The sequence below is a fragment of the Ovis canadensis genome, chromosome X, assembly GCF_042477335.2.
Source record: "Ovis canadensis isolate MfBH-ARS-UI-01 breed Bighorn chromosome X, ARS-UI_OviCan_v2, whole genome shotgun sequence".
NCBI lineage: Eukaryota > Metazoa > Chordata > Mammalia > Artiodactyla > Bovidae > Ovis > Ovis canadensis.
The window spans coordinates 15,914,201-15,936,279 of NC_091727.1; the positions used below are offsets into that span (position 1 = coordinate 15,914,201).

Here is a 22,079-nt window from a genome sequence, read left to right on the forward strand (position 1 = left end):
AGTTTTGCAACAGAAAAAGAATTGTGCAGACTGGTTCCACAACAATGTGTATGTAGTTAATACTATTTAATTGTACACTTAAAAACTGGTTACAATGGTAAATTTTATGTTTATCTACCACAATTAGGGACTTCCCTGGTGATTCAGTGGTAAAGCATCTGCCTGCCAATGCAGGGAACGTGGGTTTGATCCCTGGGTCAGTAAGATCCCCTGGAGAAGGAAGTGTCAACCCACTCCACTATTCTTGCCTGGGAATCGCATGGACAGAGGAGTCTGGCGGGCTATAGTCCATAGGGTTGCAAAACAGCTGGACACGACTTAGTGACTAGAAGAACAACCACAATAAGAATTTTTTGAACTTAGTTTCTTAATCTCATAAAATAAGCAGTGCCCAAATTTCCAATTCTTACGTCAAAAAGTTTTCCCCATTGTATTTGAGGATCTAAATAAAATCCACAAGTTGCCATGGGCCCTCTCTTAAGCCATTCTTAATCTATAGAGTCTCCTTTCAATTTATTTGAAAAAATGAGGTCGTCTGCCTGTGGTTTCTCACAGCCTAGATTCTGCCCCTATCATAGGATCCTGACGTGTCCTATAATAGTTTCCTCCATCCTGAGCTAGGTTTGATGTGGACTCAGGAAGAGCTTAGGGCTTCCCTGATATTTCACTTGGTAGAATCTGCCTGCAATGAATGAGACCCAATTTCGATTCCTGGGTCGGGAAGATCCATTCCAATACTCTTGGGCTCCCCTTGTGGCTCAGCTGGTAAAGAATCCGCCTGCAATGCGGGAGACCTGGGTTTGATCCCCTGGGAGAAGGGAAAGGTTACCCATCCCAGTATTCTGGCCTGGAGAATTCCATGGACTATACAGTCCATGGGGTCGCAAAGAGTCGGACACGACTACGAGACTTTCACTCACTCAGGAAGAGCTTAAAGATATCCATTTTCAAGGGGCCAGCCCAGCTGAACCTGAAAAGGCGAGGCTAAGTCACCAGCCAAGCTGCTCTGAGTGACAAAGACGCTGTTTACTACCCTACATCAGGAACCTACAAAATACCGGGGGCGGAGGAAAAGGGGCGGGGTTAGGCGACGTGGGGAAAACCCTTTGTCCGGTTTCCACGCGCGTCATCGAGTTACGAAACAAGGGGAGGGCGGGGCCTTTGTCCGGAAGTGACGCCGACGCGGCGGTGGCGGAGTTGCCGTGTAGGCGGGGCGACGGACGGAGCCGCGGCTCCGGGTCGCCCTTCCTGTTATCTTCCGGGGAGATACTTCTTGTGGAATTGAGAGTAGGCGGCACCTTCAAGGGTCTCCCGTGACCCGGACCGCGGTGGCGGCCCCGCTGACGGGATGTTCCGGAGTTTGAGCAGCTGGTTTGGCTTGGAGCAGCCGGCGGCGGGTGGCCGGCAGTCCCAGGGAGACGGACAGCCCAGGGGACACGCTCCACCCGATCAGTGCTCCGAGGCGGTGGCGGAGTCAGCGGAGGGGGAGCCACAGCTAGCCAGGAACCAGGAGCTCCTTCATCAGGCTAAGGGCCTCGGCAGTGAGTCTCCCCTGGAACCACAGGGTTTCGGAGAGCGCCCGCATCCCTGCTGCCGCCCCTGGGTGTGGACCACCAATGATCGGGAGTGTGGGGTGGGGAGAGGACGGTGTCTCTGTCGATTGGTCGGTCCTCACAGGACCGGAGAGGTTGGTGAGGATCTGGGCAAGACCGAAGCCTCATCTAGTAGTCAGACCCTGTGCCTGAAGTCCCTAGTGGCTAGTGACATGTCACTCTTTGCAGTGTGTCAACACTGAGAGCAGAGGCGCAATAAAGCAATGGGGCCCGACATCTTTACGTTTGACGGGGAATCTTTTTTATTGAACTCGCCAACTTTCACCTCCATGGCCTCCCAGCAAGAGAGGACAGGGGACGTTGAGGAGCTTTTTGCCCTTAAATCAGAATGTGTCGTCCCAGTTAAATTGAGGAAGAGTTACTAAAGGCCTGTGACAAGTAGGCTCTGTCCTTTTAGGTGCAGCTGAACATTTTTCCTTAAGGTGGAAAAGTAATTAATTGGCAACTATTGTCTGTTCCAAGTTTCAGCACTAGATGTTTTGTGAACGATGTCTCATCAGTTAAAATCTGGGACTGTCTATTTGAAAATCCACACTCTTTCCCAGCTTACAGTCTAGTTCAGGAGGAGGGTATAAGTAATAAACATGCAAAATAAACACAAGCTGTAGTAATTTTGCTCCTGGAAAGACCTTGGCAGGCTTAAATAATCAAAACGTCTTTGAGAAGGTGGCCCTAAAACAGACAACACTAGAAGTGAGAGATAAGAAATTTAGCAAACAGTTTTAAAGGATTTAGTTCAAGATACTGAAAGGCAAGAGCATAGGGCAGGCTGGAGCCTGAGAGTGGAGAAACACACATTTGAATAGGAAAGGCTCTAGCGTTCAAGAAGTTTACTGTGAGGTGGAGTGGCAGGGAGAACAGGCATCATCTCACATCGTGGCTGTACACAATTTCAGCCCCAAGCCTCTAAACAGTGCACAAGAAAAATAAAACCAAGTGCTGTGCAATGAAATCACTTAAGAGGGAACAACTATGTCCTCTGTGGAAAATTGGGGAAAAAATGAGCTTGGAATATTTGAGAGATGTGAGGAAATGAATTTGACTAGAGCAGAGAGGCTATGTTAGTAGCTGGGATAAATAAAAGCAGGACCACGTTAGGAAAGGCTGTGTTTGTTTCCTTGATTCAGTAGAACATAGAAAACCATTTTCATTTATCTTCAGAAGAGTATCAAAAGTGATTTCTTAAAACTCAGGGCTTTACTGAAGCTTCATGTTTATATTTAGTAATAAAGACTTCCAAATATTTTTAGGAAGTATGTTTTCAATATGAAAACTTTGAAACTAAATACTCCCATCTCTTTCTTTCCTCACCAGACTTTCTTTAGGTTTAGGAGGCTAAGGTTTAGATGAAGGACTTCCCTGCCCACACACAACATTGTGAATGCAAAGTTTCCAAATAAATTAGAGCTCATTTGGCTCTGAAGTTTGTTTATTTTTTGTAGCCAAGTGATGCAGCATTGTGGGATCTTACTTCCCTGACCTAGGATAGACCACTGCAGGGGTCTTAACCACTGGACCACCAGGGAAGTCATTTGATTTTAAAAAGATGTAAAGGTCCTAGTTTGTACACAACCCCTCAAAAAGATGAGAGGCAATCAAATATTTTTTATTTTACATAGTGATCCTAAGAGGTATATTCTTTTAAAAAAAACCCCATCTTTGTTTTGAAAACTTTAAACATCTCTGTGCCTGACTCCCACTGAGTAGATTAGTTTCTTTGGGGCACCAGCTTACCATTTAGAGGCAGGTAGCCTGTGTTTGAGTTCCTTGTACTTCTTACTGCCTTTATTGTGATGTCATTTGCAAATCACAGTAAGTCCAACAAACAGGCTTTAACAGAAAGGATTAAGACCACCCCCCAGGTTTCATGAGCACCCACCAAAACTGTAGTTTCTTTGGCAAGGAGGAAGAGGATAGGCTATCGGCTAGGCAACAGGTCTTCCCCATCTTCATGGACAAATCATTTATCTTCTGTGCCTCAGCTTTCCTAACTGTAAACTGGACTAATTATACCTACTCTTCCTGGGATGCTTGTGACATGATGAAAATGAAGATATGATATTAGCGATCTGCCCCCTCTTTCTAGAAAGTTGCTGTGTCTATTCACTTGCAGACATTTTACTTAGACTATCTTTTCTTTGCTCGCTGCTTTAGTTCAGACCCCCTCCTGTGCCTAAGTCCCTGAAATGGACATTGTACTCTTGTTCAGTTCAGTCACTCAGTCGTGTCCAACTTTTTGCGACCCCATGAATTGCAGCATGCCAGGCCTCCCTGTCCATCACCAACTCCCGGAGTTCACTCAAACTCGCATCCATCCAGCCATCTCATCCTCTGTCGTTCCCTTCTCCTCCTGCCCCCAATCCCTCCCAGCATCAGAGTACTCTTGTTACTTCCTGTTAACTCTTATCTGCGTCTCAATTTTTCTGTCTTTAACTTGGTGTCAGCCAGTCTCTGCACAATTCCAGACTTCTTGTCTTTGTGAGCATCTCTCCTGAGAATCTCTTGTCCTGTCTCCCACTGCCCCCGCTTCTGACTTAGGAATCCAGACCTCTCAGTAATTAACTCTTGGGAGACATCCCTCCCTTTTGGAGAGCCTCTGTTTAATGAATAATCTCGCTCCTCTTGTTGTCTTTCAATCTTTCTTTGTTGGTTTATTTATCAATAGACAGCCTTTGAGGGTAAGAACTGTGCATCCTCGGGACTTCCCTGGCAGTCCAGTGGTTAAGACTCTGCATTTCTAATGCAAGGGGTCTGGGTTTCATCCCTGGTCAGGGAACAAAGATCAAAAAAAGAGCCCAAAATGACAAATCTATCAATAATTCAAAAGGTATTCCTGAGAAAATCTTAAAGGGAACCTGCTCTTTTAGAGGTTTGGATTTGTCTATCTGCAGAGAATATTTTTACAAAGTAATGTGGCTGTATTCTCATTTTATCATACTACTCTGCGTAAATAAGCTAGTCATAGCCAAAAGGAAATCAGGGATCTCCCTAAAGCTCAGCATTTAGTCACTCCCCTTTCATGCACTCAGCAAGGACTTACTGGTCACTTTCTGGGGATACACTGAGTCAAACAACCTCAGTCCCTGCCCCAGTGGGGCTTAGTCTAGCTGAGAGGACACATTCAGCACGTAATGGATATAGTGTCATGGATATTGTTGATCTGGCAACACAGGTAGTGAGGGAACACCTCTTGGGGACACCTATGCTGGCCAAGGAGCCGGGGTCCATTTGCTGAGAAGTGATGTGTAAGTGGAGGTTCACAGGATGTGTAGAGTTAGCCGGGTAAAGGGAGGGTGGCCGATAAAAGTGTTTCAAACCAAGAAATGACACATTTGGGGCTTCCTTGGCGATCCCGAAGAATTTCTTGTGGTCATATGAAGGGGGAGAATGGTGAGAGAGAAAGAGACCGGGGACAAGGAGTGTCCTGAGGTATAGTCACAATGGGTGTTAATACCGGGAACAGATGAACACCCCCAGATACAGTGAGAAAAGGGAGACTGTTTAGTGGTAAAGGAGGTGGTAAGTGGGCGAGATGTCACTTGATGTTCCATGGTACCAGCCACAGGGTGAGGATTAATCGGGTGTGCTGGGCTCCCTGGGGTGTTTTTATCAGGGTCTTCTCCCTGCCAGTGTTGTGAGTCAGCCCACCTGCCCTCTCAGCAGGTGCGTGTCACAGAGGAAGACTGCCCTAGATTTTGGAGCATTTTCTGTGAGATGAAATTTGAAAGCCAGTTGCCTGGGAGCATCCCCCACCACGACCTTCCTGAGGTCGCTTCCTGCAGCCCAAATTCTGTAGAATGTGAACTTCAAAATGTTATTTATCTATAAGTACGCCTTTACATCATAGTGCAAAAAGAGCCCTGATAACAAATGTGTTTTCAGGTCTTTAGAAAAGTTAATTTTGTGTTTTCGTTTTGTCTTGTGAAGTTTGTATGTTCCAATTTGAATTTCTTTCCACATATTTGCTCATTATTATTAGTGAAGAGTATTTACATTAGGGCTTGCCGAGATTTCTATTTATTAAAAACTCCCCCAGATTTATCATGGGATGAGTTGATCTAGGAAGAGGAGGGGCTTTTTTCTTCTTTTTTTGAACAAGAGGAAAGGAGAAAATTAAGATGGGATACTTAGGGTCTAGAAAGGAAAGTAAGAAGGAGCCTTGATCTTATTGTAAAGTAGGAGAGGAGATTACTTGCTGAGATAAATTAGAACTAGAGGCTGGAGAAGGGCAAGATAATTTTGAAACAGCTGCTGGGGTGAACTGAGGAGCATGCTAACAGTCTTTAAAAGCAGTGAATTAAAGGCCCAGTGTGGATGGCCTGTCCACTGAGAAAGTGGAGTACTATTGGTGCTTCTCACTCCTTAAGTTTTAAGTCCCAGTTAACAAGAAATGTGTCTTGCGGTTTAAGTCTTACAAGCACTGTTTAAGGGAGAAATTTACAAATATAATAACCATCATACTTGAATGGAGCATAGACTCTCTTTTATTCTTTACAGACTATCTGTTTAACTTTGCAACCACTGCTACAAAAAAAATAACTGAATCAGTTGCTGAAACAGCACAAACAATAAAGAAATCAGTAGAAGAAGGAAAGATAGATGACATCATTGATAAGGTACATTTAAATATCTTTTGGAAATACAAGTTTATGAAATTCATTAGCAGCTAATGTAATCATCCCTTTTTATGAACTTTGTTAACCCAAATAGGGTATCTTATTCTGATAAAAATGTTGAGATTCTTGTTTTTTTCCCTTTCCCCTCTCTTTTTTGTATAATAAGTAACTATTAAGTTACCTGATTTAAATAACCTTTGTTTTTATTTTAATATATTCTAAAATACATTGATGCTTTTGGATAATACTAAGCTTTTCATATTGTGAGTTTAATTTTCAACTATAACCATTTCAGAATACATTTATGCCTTTGAATCATTTGAGTTCATTCAGTTGAATCATTTTAAAAGTCCTGGGCCAATAGGAACAACCCTTTTAAGACTCTAGGGAGTGAATTTGTTCATTTTTTGCAATAGTAGGGTACAGGCCTAGGGAATTGCATTTCTGTTGGTAACTGTTTGAACTAAGGAGGTCATCAATTAAACTTAAGACAGATTATTATTTGGATATTTTTCATTGTGTGTACTATTTGTTAGAATGAGATTTGACCTGTCTTTTATTGTTTTATAGAATAACATAAAAATTCTGTCTTTAAATCCTTTTATTTTTGCATTTGAAAAGATCGTCTGTCATAAAGGCAGTTGAACACTTAGAGTTCAGAAATGTTGAAGATTCCCTCTTATTGGGGAAGGGAAGACATACCACTTTTTTGTCTCGTTATTTGAGGAAAATGAATAAGATGTCCCAAATGAACTTCACAAATCTCAAGTGTAATTCTTATCTAATAATAAGCTTTTTAAAAGTAATTTAACTCTGTGTGTTTTTTAACAGACAATTATAGGAGATTTTCATAAGGAGCAGAAAAAATTTGTTGAGGAGCAGAATACAAAAAAGTCAGGTATGGTATAGGTTTATACGTGACTTACTTGCCTACCAAATTTACTGAACACTGCCTATGTGCTTGACATCCCACTAAGGCTGTGAGATTACAAAAATGTCCAAGTGAGGCCCCCATCTTTCAGGCAGCACAAGGACTAGTGGGGACAAGCCTTCAGGACTTGAAGGAAATCTCTCCCCGTGGCTAGGATGTGGGTGAGGTAACCCTTCTGGGGAGCTGGCTCTGAAGGAGAGAGAGTGGGCTTTTCTTGTTCACTTTCTCACATGTCCAGCAGAGTCTCTGATGTATACCTAGTGGGCACTTAGCAAATGTTGGCTCCCTTCCTGCAAAAAATGAAGGGCTTTCCAGGGAAGTGACAGAGGGCTGTGAAAAATCACAGGGTGTTGGAGAACTTACTCAACACATTTCTTTACTGACAAATATTTGTTTAAATGTTTGCAGTTGCAGGATCTCAAAATGCCTGCTTTTACTGTTTGGTGGTTTTCAGACACAAAACTGGCCTCATATCTTTGAATCTGGCAAAAGTAGTGTAAAATACTTCAGTTGGTTTGAGCAGTACCACGAATTCAAAAAGAACTAGTTAGCCCCCAGCTACCCCAAACTGGAAAGCGGCTCTTTGGGACAAGTCAACTACTGTACAGGGCAGTGTGACCTGGTGATTCGTGGGAAGCAGTAAAGTTGACCCTGGCTCAGGGCTAGTCGCTGCCTCTGAGATGGGAACTCTGGATGGATTGGGAGTGAAAGGTTTGGAGGCAGGTTCACTTTTATTTTTCTGTTCCATTCAGTATGCATTTCCTAAAAATTAGGGATAGTCTCTTATATAATCACCAATGGTACAGCTACCAGCTTTAAGAAATGTAACATTGACATAATATTCATAGTCTAATTTTGTCACTTGACCCAGTAACATCCTTTATACATTTTTCCCCCTCAGTACAGCATCCAGTCTTGGATGCAGTACTGCACTTTTTGTTGTGCTCCTTCTTTTAAAATAGACCATTCCTCATCTGGGCTTGGTCTGATATTTCCTCATAATCAGATTCAGATTATGCATGCTTGGCCAGAAGACTGCCTACATGATGAATCCTTCTCAGGAGATCACATCTGGAGGCCTGCAGTGGCCATCTCTCTCTCCTGGGTGATGCTGATTTTGGTCACCTAGTCAAGACATTGTTCAACTTTTCCATTGTATGATGCAAGTCCGTTTTTTACCAAATGCATATGTGCATAAGATTCATACATGAACTCAGAGGATTACAATGAGTGTTCGTATTTGGAACTTATTAGTAAATTGCTAAAATGGTTATGTGGAAACTTTCTCATTTTTTCAAGCCACAGATGGCAGTGTGGCTCCTCCCCACCTTTTTTAATTGTAGTATAGTTGCTTTACAATGTTGTGTTAGTTTCTGGTGTCACAATGTAACCCTTGTAACCTGTTTTTATTTCTTTGCCATTAAAAACCTTTTAGAAGTAGCAGTGCCACCATGGGTTGATAGTAATGATGAAGAAACCATTCAACAACAAATCTTGGCCCTGTCAGCTGTAAGTATCTTGTGATACCTTGTACCGAAATACTTTCTTCCTATCATGACTTCACCCTTAGCAGAATGTTTTTCTTCTGTACAATTTTTTTTAAATATTTTGAGATGTTAGGAATGTACACCTCAACTTTCACTATTTTTTTCAATGTCTTTAAATTTGCTTTTCTAGTCTATTTCACAAAATAATTATTTCAGCCTTAAAAGGATTTTTTTTTGTTATTAAGACAATCTTTTTTTTAAGACAGTCTTTTGAGATGTGCTGTTAAGAAGTTTCTAGATAGCATTCTAATTCTTCCGAATGAAATGATCATATTCTAAATTTGCTCTTTAACTACTATATATATCTCTCTGAAACTGAAATTGAAAGAAATAAAATTCCATATGCTGCCCCCAAAATATTAGAGTGTTACCACCTAAGAATCATGTAGCACCTGACAGTTTCAGGAAGTACTTTCTCACACATTATCTCTTTTGAGCCTCCTGGTTTGTCTGTGAGGTAGGTAGGGGCTTTTATCACCACTGTGCAGGTATGGAGACCAATACTCTCAGATGAGACCTTCACTCCTTACCTTTGTCTCTCCTGGGCTATGAACTCTCAGCAGAGGCTGGCTTTGAGCTCTGTCCTCAGCACCCAGCATAAGGCTTTCACTATATCAGTGATTTTCAAGCTTTATTTTTAACCTACTTTTTTTTTTAACCGAAGTCGTAAAGGGAACCTTGGTCTAGAAAACAAATGTAGAGCTGGGCTTTCCCTTCCACTGCCCCAGAGCATTTTTTTTCCTTCCCATTAGTAAATCCCTAAAGGCCTGAGGATCCAATTCCAAGCTCACGCTGGACACCATGTATTTTGATGACCACCTTACAGTCAAACTTGACATTGACATCACACATCTACTTGCTTCTCCCCAGAAGAGGGAGATTTGGAGTGTCGGGTGGGGGCCCTGGCCCTAGCACATGCTCAGCCAAGGTTCCCCAAGTGAACCAACAACAAGCCTTTCCATGCCTGGCACTCTCTGTGGAGAAGCTGCTCTGTGTCTGTCTCAGCCATCACTGCATTCTCATGCCCTCAGTGCAGGGACTGACCTTCAGAGCTCAACAGAGATTTCAGGCAGAGCGTGGGCTTGCACGTTCCATCAGAAGATAATGGGACTAAAGTGTGGTTTGTGCACACTTAAGAAATGACTTGGGTCATGGGTTTTACTTCTCTGATAAGACCACCATGGTTAGCTGACTCTACCTCTGGGTTCTTTTATACTAGTTTTCACATACCAAAACAGAAGTCTTTTTCTATGGTTTCAAATTATGTAATTTCAACAAATTCAACAGGTTGAATTGCCTGACCTCCCATGACGCTCTCTCCAGTTGAAACTATTAAAGAATATATGAAAGGATTGATCCTTCTCCACTCTCTCTAAGGCAGACAAGTTAATGACAGCTCATTGCACTTGGTGGCTGAAGCATTTAGGGAATTTAATGTGTCGTATCATTGATGCGTTGTTACCTATCCATTGCAGTCTATGGTTTCCCCCATGTTTTTCCTCTTTTTATTCAAGGACAAGAGGAACTTCCTTCGTGACCCTCCAGCCGGGGTGCAGTTTAACTTTGACTTTGATCAGATGTACCCCGTCGCACTGGTCATGCTCCAAGAGGACGAGCTCCTGAGCAGGATGAGATTTGACCTTGTTCCTAAACTGTAAGCATTGGGCTCTCAAGTCTGATGGGAAAGAGGCATGGGCTGGGGGCCAGGATGTTCTCAGACATTCTTCATGAAAACGGGCTCTACGGCTCTTCAGCAGTACCCACCCACCCCCAACCCCCACACACAGGGTGCCATAGAATCAAACCTCAGGGTGGACTTTTGGGGAATTTTGGAGTACAAATGAGATGTGCTCTTTTATCCCCAGTTAGATGGTAGAAAGAATTTTCCTATGAAAAACACACGTGCACCTGCACCCTCCTGAATAAAACCAAGATCCCCAAGGTACATGAGAACATGGTGCTGCCTTTTCTCCACTCAGGCTCCTCTGTGGCAGTGGCCTCTTTCTCTTCCCATCCAAGGCTTCTCCCTCCGCAAATCCCTGCTTGTCCCTTAAGCTCCAGCACGTGTATCGTGTCTTCTGTGCTGTGGCGATCAGCAGAGGCCCCCTCCCTTCTCCTCTGCCACCGTGAGTTCTTCCTCACCTTTTCTACCTTCTTTGGAATCTGCCCCATTTTTAACGTCAGTGGTCTTTGGTGTTCGCTGAATGTTCCTGTTTTATGCCTCTCCTTGTGTGATGGGGTTATCTTCCTGTTCTCTAAGGACATAAAGTCTGGCTTTCTTAAGATACCCTTCTCACTCTGCCTTCTCTGCGTCTTGACTTTGGGTTCTGTGGTTCATGCTGGAGGCTTCTCTTACCCATTCTTTGGGGCTGTGTGCTCCCCTGGGCCACTGAGGCAGGGCAGCTCAGTAGCCATGAGCAGACTCCTCAGCCTGGGCTGGCTGTAGACGGAACAGCGGGTCGAGCCTGAGCCCCGCGGCTTCAGTACAGCCAGGAGCCCCTGTTCTCAGCCGCACCAGCTGTCCCTGAGTGCAGGGACTGTGACTCTTAGTCTCTGCCACTTGATGAAGGTGGTGTCTGCCAGCCTTCTTGACTATAAAGTTACTCCTTCCCTCTTTGAAATTAATAACGATTTTCTGGGGAGGTACTTTGAAACTCTGTAAATATGTCATTCCTCCTCAAATTTTCCATGTATTCATATATTTATATATATCTGTATGGACTCAAGGTCCTGTTTTATGCAATGGTTATAATCCATTGCTATCATTATTTGTTTTGATGCTCAAATCATCACCTATTTGCCAGGGGAAGCCCATTCAAGCTGGCTTCTATGTCTTTTTAACTCATCCTGTTCATTCATTGAGCCCTTCCTTTCTAGTATGAGATAGTCCTCCAGGCTCACCTTGTACTTCCCCTGCTATAACCCTGGAATTGGCCATTTGTCCCAGGGGTTCTGGTTCCTTTTAGTGGAAAGTGGTGTGCATTAGGCATGCTGTTTGTTATTGGGGTGTCACTACTCCTTGGCCCACTCAGTGGAAGAGCTAGTGTGCTCATATACACACAGATGCACTTGTTTGCATCTCTATTGAGTAAAAACAATATGGTCACAGTGATACTTCACAGCAAGGATCATTCTAGAATTTTGCCTTTCCACGATTGTAACTCCCTTTTCTGATGGTGAGAAACCCAGTTTCCACTATCATTAGTAATTTTATTTAAGCAGTCAATCCTCTTGCGAGTGACCAATCTTCCTTTATCACCACCACCTCCCCAGCTTAGGCACGCTCCTGTCCCTGCTCAGGCTGTCACTCGCTATTCCAGGCCACCACCACATGGGTACTCACCTTGCCCTTCTTGGGTGCCAACACCTCACCCCAGGTGGCGAGTGTGTAGCCAGGTTTGAGACCCACTGAGAGTTCTCAGGTTGAACTGCACTTCAGTCTTTTTATCAGTCGTCACCACTTCATTACTGTCGCTGATTGCTAGTTATATGCAAGTTGCCAAACATGTCCTCTCATAAGGAAAAACACCCACAATCCTTTATTCTCACTGCTTGAAAGCATTTAATCCTTTGGTAAACAGCAGATAATTGGTGGAGACCTGCTGTACTTCCAGTCTCCCAGGCTGCTCATGGTACTTTGACAGCAGTCCCCCACTCCCCTCTGCTGAGGGCAGTGTCAGTATCTTTAAAATACCAAGAAACACTGAGGATTCATTGGTGCATTATAAACTTTGCTGCTGTGGAGAAGATAGTTTTCTTTTTATCCTATTACTCAGCTTCCAATTCGAAAGCAAGTGAGAATTTCCTTTGAGCCTCATTCCGATTCGAAACTGTCTGTAAAAACCACCTATTCCAATGTCCACTGGAACAGATAAGCCCTGCACACATGTTTGCGTGCATTCTCAAGTGTGTTGTTGTTTGTCTTTGAAAGTGTGAAGGAAGACGTGTTTTGGAGGAACTACTTCTACCGCGTCTCCCTAATTAAGCAGTCGGCCCAGCTCACAGCCCTGGCAGCCCAGCAGCAGGCTGCTGAGAAGGAGGAGAAGAACCACGGCAGACAGAATGAGTTGCCGCTGACAGGTATATTCAAGAAGGCTTCGCTCTGCAGGGCAAATGTCACAAACATTCCTTTAAAAATACTCAGATTCTCATGATCCTGCATTGTGCACATGCCAGAAATGTCATCATTATCTTAGGGCAAATCCTTTTCCTTCCAGAGAAGATATTCATTCTTCTCTTGTTGCCCTCTCCCTGACCCTGCCCACTTGTCTTCCCTCCGTTTTCGTTTACTTTGCTTTTTCTCATTCTTTAGGTTTTTTATTTCTTCCTTTTTATTTCTCCCTCCATCACCAGTCATCTTCCCATCTCTCTCCTTGCCCTTCTCATGCTTTCTGTTCTCTGCTGACTCAGTTCCCCACTTTCCTTTGGTTCTCAGTTTTCCATTCAGCCTGCTCATGTCCCCTTCTCTGGTCTGTAGAGCTGAGCTCAACCAGCCAGCCTGGAACCAGACCTCAGTGACACATGTGACTCTTCCTTATTGTGACAGTTTTACCCTGGTTGTTGGGGAAAGTGGTTTATAATATCAGCAATGATTTCAAAAGTGGTCCCCAACCTTTTTGGCACCAAGGACCGTTTTCGTGGGAGACAGTTCTTCCCCAGGACCGGAGAGGGGGTGGGATGGTTTCAGGATGTTTCAAGCACATTACACTTATTGTGCACTTTTATTTCTAATCTGATGCTGCTGCTGCTCTGACAGAAGGTGCCAGTCCATGGGCCAGAGATTGGGGACCGCTGATTTAATACCTGTAATAATTATTAAAATAAGATAGGTATCCTGTGTCATATTTTTAATGTTCAATGAACACCTGCTTTGTATAGGTACCTGTTATAACTGGAGACTTATCCATACATGGAATTTTAAATGATTATGTAAAACAGTGCATCCTAAGGCACCGGTTGTATGGGCCACTAGGAAGGCACCTGACAACTGCATTTAGGGTCAGGAAACATAATGAAGTTGCTCTCACAAAAACATTTGGTGCTTTGCATGTAGATGTTAATATGAATCCCAGTTGTCTCTCACACTTTAGTATTTCTTCTTTATTAATTTTATTGGAAAATGCCATTTTACCCAAAACTGCATGTGTATCAAAATGGGCATAACAGGAGAGCTGCTGTGACTGAGTGTTACATTTTATTGATACTTTGTGCTTTCTAGCATTTGTGACAGAAGAAAAACTTAATTCTCATTATTTTGAAAGAGCAGAATTATTCTTCAATGCATTTTGCTAATAATCAAAATTTGTTTCCTGCTGGAAACCTTACATAAGGGGTATTAGAATATGATGATATATACTAAACATATCCCCAAAAGAAAGAGGTTGAGATGGCTTCATCTGGGTAGTTCCTATGATAATTACAGAAAAACAGAAAGCATAACATTAAAAACTCATTTCTGAAAATTACTTAGTATCATCATGCTCATGAATAATTTAGTTGTTATCGTCATATGTATTCAGAATTAAATCAAGCAATTCTTGACTCTCTTCTTCTCACTTCTTAGAGGCAGTACGGCCCAAAACACCACCTGTTGTAATCAAATCTCAGCTTAAAACTCAAGAGGTAATAGTCTTACTTTTTACCTAGTAGTTAATGTCTGGAAATGAAGTAACTCTGTCAGCTAGCTTAGATACCATTTCAAAACTGCTTATGCATACGGGTGTTATCTGTTCTGAAGAAGAGGGATCCAGTATATGAAGGGTAGAAGACCTACAGCTGAGACCTGAGGCGATCCTCTGGGACTAGACAGAATGACTGGAGTGATCCAAACCGTGAGTGCGTGGAGAGACTCAGGTGGTCACTCCTGTGGTCAGCAAGCCAGTGTGCAGGTTAGGAGCTGGAGCACAGCAGCCATCCGACTGGTGGAGGAGGGGAATGAAAGTGAGGCTGCAGTAAGTCGGTAGATGACTAAACTCGAGCTCTAATCTCTATGTCACTTCAAAAGCCGTTTTCAGGGCTCATGTATTGCCTTTCAGGATGAAGAGGAGATTTCTACCAGCCCATGTGTTTCTGAGTTTGTCAGTGATGCCTTCGATTCCTGTAACTTAGATCAGGAGGATCTGAGGAAGGAAATGGAGCAACTGGTGCTGGACAAAAAAGAGGAGGGGACAGTCGCACTGGAAGGTACAAAGCGAACGACAGCACTGTTCTCATCCCCAGTGCCGAAGTTGACCTTAGAAAATTTTGTTATTTTGGAGCAGATATACAAAACTAGGTTGTAACTTTTGCATCAAAACTGCCCTGTGTTCCACACTAGAAGGTGGATTCTGGTACACATGACCAGACTTCCCATTCCTCTGCGCTAAGCACAGAATTGTAAAAAGGAGAAACAGACCACAGAGGTTAAGTGACTTTTCTGAGGCATCTCAGCCCTGAGGATATACGGCCAGGAGTGGGCACCAAAGCCAGCCCTTCTGTGGAGATGGTGCCCTCCAGCCTTCTGCTTTCAAAGCTGCATCCTGCTGGAGTTGATACTGTAGGTTCAAGACTTTTTCCAGCTGCTGTGTGCCACGAGCACATCACTTCTGGGAAGAAGCAGGCTGCCTTTTAAAAACCAAAGTAATTTAAGGTGATGTAGGAAAAAAGTGCAAATGATGGGGCTGCTTTCTTTGGCACATCACGACAGATTGCCGGCTTCTTGTTGGATGACAAACAAAGGCTTCATCATTCATGAAGCTTTCAGAGACTTACTATCGGGGAAGACAGCTGTTCCCACCGTTGTGCAGAAAGCACTGTTGATAAAGCTGGCCTCCCAGAGGTGAACCACCTGTAGCTCAGGTTCCATCTGTATGTCTGTCACTGTCACACTGTGATCTTGGACAAGTCACTTAACCTCTAAACCTCCACTTCCCCATCTGTCAAATGTGTATAACTGTGTCTCTAGTCCACGGATTGTTCTGAAGGTTAAAGAGTGATATGCAGAGAGCACTTAGCCCTCACCTGGCTGAGTGAATGCTCTAGAAACATTAGCTGTTTTTGCTGCCAATATTATCAATTATCTATTTAAATAGAAAGAAAATCAGAGGCCTACATAAAGGAAAATAACACACAAAATTTACTAACAACATCTGATACCTTTGCTTCTGCATTTAATAAATGTATCTTTCTTATCATATTTCTCTTCAGTCACAGCTAAAACCTGTTCAGTTTCTTAGCATACACAGTGCTGAACAAAGCCTGAGACAGTAAATATTTCTGTGGTTAGGACTTAACACAGGTAAGTATAGTGGACTGCATTGTTCAGACCACCGTGATGAATTCAGAATCTTTTTTTTTCTCATTTGTTTCTTTTAGAGGATTCTGTAGATTGGGAGAAAGAACTACAACAGGAACTTCAGGAATATGAAGTGGTGGCAGAATCAGAGAAACGAGATGAAAACTGGGATAAGGAAATAGAGGAAATGCTGAAGGAGGAAAATTAACTGTCTGTCTCCTGAAATAAAAGAATAAACCTTAACATGCTATAACTGACATTAAATTCTAGATGTTGAGACTCACTGAATCAGAAGGTGCAAAGGAATATAACTTTATTAAATTCAAAATTCTTCTCTTTTCAAGCTGAAACTTGCCTCTTCTACTTAAAAAAAACAGGACAAGAACATTTATTCTAATAATCAAAAAGGAATGTTTTAGGTAATGTTCCTTTAATATAAATCTAGTTAGAGACGTTCTTATAGTCAGTACAGACATCTTTCTGGTAGTCAGTACAGACATGTTTCAGAAACACAAAATCTTAGAGTGCAGTTTTCTGTGAGGTCAAAATATAATATATTCTTCAATTGTGGTTTTCTAAACATTTGTACTTCTTGAATTTTTGTTGATACATATATGTTAAAGTACTTAATGGATTAATAACTATCAAAATGACCAAATTGTACCAAAGAACTTGAGAGGAAGCACTTTCTGAACTATTTTCTTGCAGATATTTTCTAAAATTCCATCTGGAAGCCAAAAGATAAAATAATTATGTTGATTATAATGACTAAGCATCACACAGTTTGACACTGAGAAATACTGTGTAAAAATATTTGTTTTTCTTTGGGGCCTTTTTAAAAAAAATCTATGCCACATTTAATAATGGTTTCCTAAATTTCACATCATGGTTTTTGTACAAAGCAGGGTCTTTCATCCTTTAAGTATCAGTGACTGTCAGAAGCCCCTTCACCTTAAAGTCTCATGTTGTTTAAATCATCTCCACATATAATACATGTTTTTGCTTTTTTGTCTTAATTAAAGGGTCAGTCTTTATAAAATTGTGTTCTCCGAGTACAACTTTTGGAACTTTATTGACCAATCCTGCCTGGATTCCACTCTACTAGCAGGACTGTTCACAGAATGTGGTTACTTGAAAAGGACAGATGGCTGAATACCAGAACACTCCACAGTGTTTGCTTCCTGAACCTTTCAGGTTTTTCAGAAAGCCTTTATTTCATAAAGGGGAAGAGAATTAACACAGTTCTTATAAGAAACATGTATTTATTTATATTCTTGATCCCGTAAAAACTAGTCTATAGTCAAGAATTAGCTGTTTAAGTTTGTAGTTTGGGATATGCTCCTGCAAAGAAGCCAGACTTCCTCAGCTAGAATCACTTGGGTTGTATTCGATGAAACCACTGACACCATTCTCAAGAGACTTCCACTTGTGGGTCTGCAATTGCTGATTACTCAGAGCTGGTGTCTGGCAACTTCTGAGGCAATCCTGTTGAAAGGAAAATTTTTAAGAATTTAGAGTTTGCTATAGGGAAACAAATGTTAAATGTTTTTAAGTAGTTAAAAATCCTAGATATAAGCAGCTCAGAATATGACAGTAGTTGGCTCTTAGTATATGCACTAAAATTCTCATTGACGAATGTTGAATAAACATAAAAAAGGAAAGGTTTCAGAGAAAGTTAAAAACCTGGGGCTTCCATGGTGGCTCAATGGCAAAGAATCCACCTGCCAATGCAGGAGATGGGTTCGATCCCTGATGCAGGAAGACCCCACATGCTGTAGACCAACTAAGCCCCTGTGCCGCAACTACTGAGCCCACGTCCTGGAGCCCATGCTCTGCAACAAGAGGCGCACCACAGTGAGAAGCCTGTGTACTGCAACCAGAGTAGCCCCGCTCATCGCACTTAAAGAAAGCCCGCGCAGGGCACGCTCCGACATAAATCACAGCAAGATCCTCTATGATCCACCTCCCAGAGTAACGGAAGTAAAAACAAGGTGAACAGATGGGAACTGGCTGAACTTGAAAGCTTTTTGCACAACGAAGGAAACTAAGCAAGTGAGAGGACAGCCCTCAGAATGGGAGGAAACAACAGCAAACAAAACAACTGACAATCTCCAAAATACACAAGCAGTTCATGCAGCTCCATACCAGAAAAATGAACAACCCAATCAAACACTGGGCAGAAGACCTAAACAGACATTTCTCCAAGGGAAGACCTACAGATGGCTAAGAAACACATGAAAAGATGCTCAACATTGCTCATTATTAGAGAAATGCAACTCAAAGCCACCATGAGGTATCATCTCACACCAGTCAGAATGGCCATCATCAAAAAGTCTACTAACAATGAATGCTGGATAGGGTGTGAAGAAGGTTAATGCAGACTGATACAACCACTATGGAGAATACTATGGAGATTCCTTAGAAAACTAGGAATAAAACTACCATACAACCCAGGACCAGATGCCATGATCTTAGTTTTCTGAATGTTGAGCTTTAAGCCAACTTTTTCACTCTCCTCCTTCACTTTCATCAAGAGGCTTTTTAGTTCCTCTTCATTTTCTGCCATAAGGGTGGTGTCGATTGCATATCTAAGGTTATTGATATTTCTCCTGGCAATCTTGATTCCAGCTTGTGCTTCTGGCCCCAGCACTTCATGGAAAATAGATGGGGAAACAGTGGAAACAGTGTCAGACTTTATTTTGGGGGGCTCCAAAATCACTGCAGATGGTGATTGCAGCCATGAAATTAAAAGACCCTTACTCCTTGGAAGGAAAGTTATGACCAACCTAGATAGTATATTCAAAAGCAGAGACATTACCTTGCCAACAAAGGTCCATCTAGTCAAGGCTATGGTTTTTCCAGTGGTCATGTATGGATGTGAGACTTGCACTGTGAAGAAAGCTGAGTGCTGAAGAATTGATGCTTTTGAACTGTGGTGTTGGAGAAGACTCTTGAGAGTCCCTTGAACAGCAAGGAGATCCAACCAGTCCATTCTAAAGGAGATCAGTCCTGGGTGTTCATTGGAAGGACTGATGCTAAAGCTGAAACTCCAGTACTTAGGCCACCTCATGTGAAGAGTTGACTCATTGGAAAAGACCCTTATGCTGAGAGGGATTGGGGGCAGGAGGAGAAGGGGCCGACAGAGGATGAGACGGCTGGATGGCATCACCGACTCGATGGACATGAGTTTGAGTGAACTCCGGGAGTTGGTGATGGACAGGGAGGCCTGGCGTGCTGCGGTTCATAGGGTTGCAGAGTCGGACATGACTGAGCGACTGAACTGAACTGAACTGATGGACTCTAGAAAGATGGTACCTACGATCCGATGTGCAGGGTAGCAAAGGAGCATGCACGCCAAGTAGCTTCAGTCGTATCCGTCTCTGTGTGACCCTAGGGACTGTAACCCACCAGGCTCCTCTGTCCATGGGGTTCTCCAGGCAAGAATACTGGAGTGGATCGTCATTCCCTCCTCCAAGGGAGCTTCCTGACCCAGGGATCATACCTGTATCTCCTATGTCTCCTGCCTTGGCAGGCAGATTCTTTACCACTAGCGCCACCTGATCCTACGTACAGGGCAGCAAACGAGACACAAAAGGAAAGAACAGACTTTTGGACTCAGTGGGAGAAGGAGAGGGTGGAATGATTTGAAAGAACAGCACTGAGACAGATACATTACCATATGTAAAACAGATAGCCAGTGGGAGTTTGATGTATGAAGAAGGGCATCCAAAGCAGGTGCTCTGGGACAACCTAGGGGGATGAGGTGGGGAGGGAGGGGGGGTTCAGGATTAGGGGGACACATGTATACCTGTGGCCCATTCATGTTGATGTATGGCAGAAACCACCACAATATTGTAATTATCCTCCAATTAAAACTAATAAATTTTTTAAAAACCTGTGCAGCAACAAAGATCCAGTGCAGTCATAAATAAATAAATAAATAAATAAATAATATCTTAAAAAATTAAAAACCTAAAATGAAAATAGAAATGTTACAGTTGTTGCTGTTAGTTTTACATGACAGTCTTAATGCTTAATTGTATGTTCCCCTGTGAAAATAAAAGGATAAAATAAGATTTTATATGCAGCGTATAAGTACACTAACTGATTGCACCACTGGAGCTCCTATACACAGCATAAAAATACAGTTAGGTTACAGTTTTATGGATCCATCCGTGGGTGAAATGTTCTGCTTTTGTAAATTACACAGGTAACTGAAGTGTTATTCTTTTCTTTTTTTTTTTCTTTTCTTTTTGTGGCTGCACTGTGGGGCTTTCAGTATCTCACTTCCCCGACCAGTGATTAAACTTGGGGCCACAGCAGTGAAAGCCCAGAATCGTAACCACTAGGTCGTCAGGGAATTCCCTGAAGTATTCTTTTAAAGGGCAAAATAATTTTAACTTGTTTGATGGGAAATTTTTCAGTATTTATTATATGCTTGGGGGTCAGCCGACAAGTTAAACTATGCATAAAAATACATGAGCTTCACGAAAAAGAGCTTCATAAAAGGAAGCAGAATTAAGGGGTTAGATATGCAGGGTCTCAGGCAGCCTCCCCCCGCACCACCGCAGACCTCCTGGCTCAGGGTCTTGCCATGGTACCAAGACCCCCGGGGATTAGAATGGACCTCACAAGCTCAGAGAAGGAACTGGCAACCCACTCCAGTGTTCTTGCCTGGGAAATCCCATGGACAGAGGAGCCTGATGGGCTATAGTCTGTGGGGTCACAGAGTTGGACATGACTGAGCAAGCACGCAGCAGTTGACGGCGCTGCACCAATGCACTGATGCGCTCAGGGCGACAGAACTTTCTGGTGCTTTTTACTCTTCCTGTAGCATCCTCAGCTGACACTGACTTGCAAGTGCCTCCAGTTGTTACCCGTTGCCCACTCCCTTTGCCACAGGCCCAAATTAAGAGGATCCAAATTCCCAGGGGGACAATGAATAATCCTGCTAAATCAGATATTTCTCACAGCACATTTCAGAGTGTGCGCTCTACCAAGCACAGAGGCAAGGCTTTCTGAGAACCATGTTGCATGTTCACGAGCTTTCTCTGAGGTTCTCGGGCAGCATCTAAGGGCTGATGTGCCCACCCTGAAGGCTGTGAAGGCTGGATGATGTGTTTATGCAAATAAACCTAAATAACAAAAGTCATTTAAAAGGTAAATAGAGCATCGAATGATACTAAGTCTTTAAAGCCTATTTTAGGTGCACGGAGACAATATCACACAAGAATTAACAATATCCATCTATTTTGTGATTACAGCAGTTGATGGCAAGTAAGTCCAATCCTCAGCTGACCTCGCCAATCTCAGGAGGTGGTGTGCTGCTACCGTGCACTCGGCACAGTGGCAGAATCTCCTATATGCACAAGTGCCAACTTACACCAAGTGACAAGGCTCAATGTGTCATATCTGAAAATTTAAAAAGCTTATCTTTTAGGAGAGAAAGCAGCTATTTGTACTCATTGTGCTTTCAGATGCCCCATTATAACCAAGATGGTTTTGCACAATCAATGTTACAGTGCTAGAATCTCCGATAGCACATATACTAAAACTCAAATGATACACAGATTAGCATGGCCCCTGCGCAAGGATGACACACAAATTCAGAGAAGCGTCCCATATTTTTTACAATTTTGAGCATTAAAAAAATAGTATGAATAGGATTCACAGAATATTTTTAAAGTTTACCAAAAGAAAACAAGATTATATCCAACTTGCAACTATTTCTTTGCCTTCCTCACTGCTTTAGGCGTTAAAAAATAGGACTCTGCATGTGCTTCTATAGTGTGATTATTTGGTAGGTTGTTCTTTCTGGTAAATGTTCCCACCATTTTAAAGTAAAGATACAGATATTTCAACTCTGAAATTAGATGCATTCAATTTTAACAAATTATTTTTGAGTTTTAAAAAATGTGGTAGAAATTTTTACATAGTTAATATAATCAATCAGTTTCATTGGGAGAAGACCAACTATTTTAATGAATGATTAGTTCATGAAAGTATCCAACTATGTTGATAACAGAAAAAAAAATGACAAAATGCATGTTACAGTGCCCCCAAAGATGCTTGGAAGACTAGTAAGTCATGGCAGATGAC

General features: G+C 42.5%; 1 protein-coding gene and 1 non-coding gene across 2 annotated transcripts; both read left to right on the forward strand.

Annotated features, from left to right (window-relative positions):
* Positions 1-1,131: 1,131 nt before the first annotated feature.
* On the forward strand, positions 1,132-17,019 carry SYAP1 (synapse associated protein 1). Its single transcript, XM_070291373.1, has 9 exons — positions 1,132-1,541; positions 6,111-6,229; positions 7,061-7,127; positions 8,596-8,669; positions 10,222-10,361; positions 12,639-12,787; positions 14,271-14,329; positions 14,743-14,890; positions 16,061-17,019. The coding sequence occupies exons 1-9, from the start codon at positions 1,349-1,351 to the stop codon at positions 16,186-16,188; spliced, it is 1,077 nt and encodes a 358-aa protein (XP_070147474.1). The 5' UTR covers positions 1,132-1,348; the 3' UTR covers positions 16,189-17,019.
* Positions 17,020-21,501: 4,482 nt separating this feature from the next.
* LOC138931323 (U6 spliceosomal RNA) lies at positions 21,502-21,609 on the forward strand. The gene has a single exon (XR_011446565.1). It is a non-coding gene; the product is annotated as a U6 spliceosomal RNA (small nuclear RNA).
* The last annotated feature ends 470 nt before the right edge of the window (positions 21,610-22,079 follow it).

Coding starts and splice junctions, on each gene's coding strand:
- SYAP1 (XM_070291373.1), top strand. CDS start 1,349: ATGTTCCGGAGTTTGAGCAGCTGGTTTGGCTTGGAGCAGCCGGCGGCG. Junction 1,542..6,110: donor TCAGGCTAAGGGCCTCGGCA/GTGAGTCTCCCC, acceptor TATTCTTTACAG/ACTATCTGTTTAACTTTGCA. Junction 14,330..14,742: donor CTCAGCTTAAAACTCAAGAG/GTAATAGTCTTA, acceptor ATTGCCTTTCAG/GATGAAGAGGAGATTTCTAC.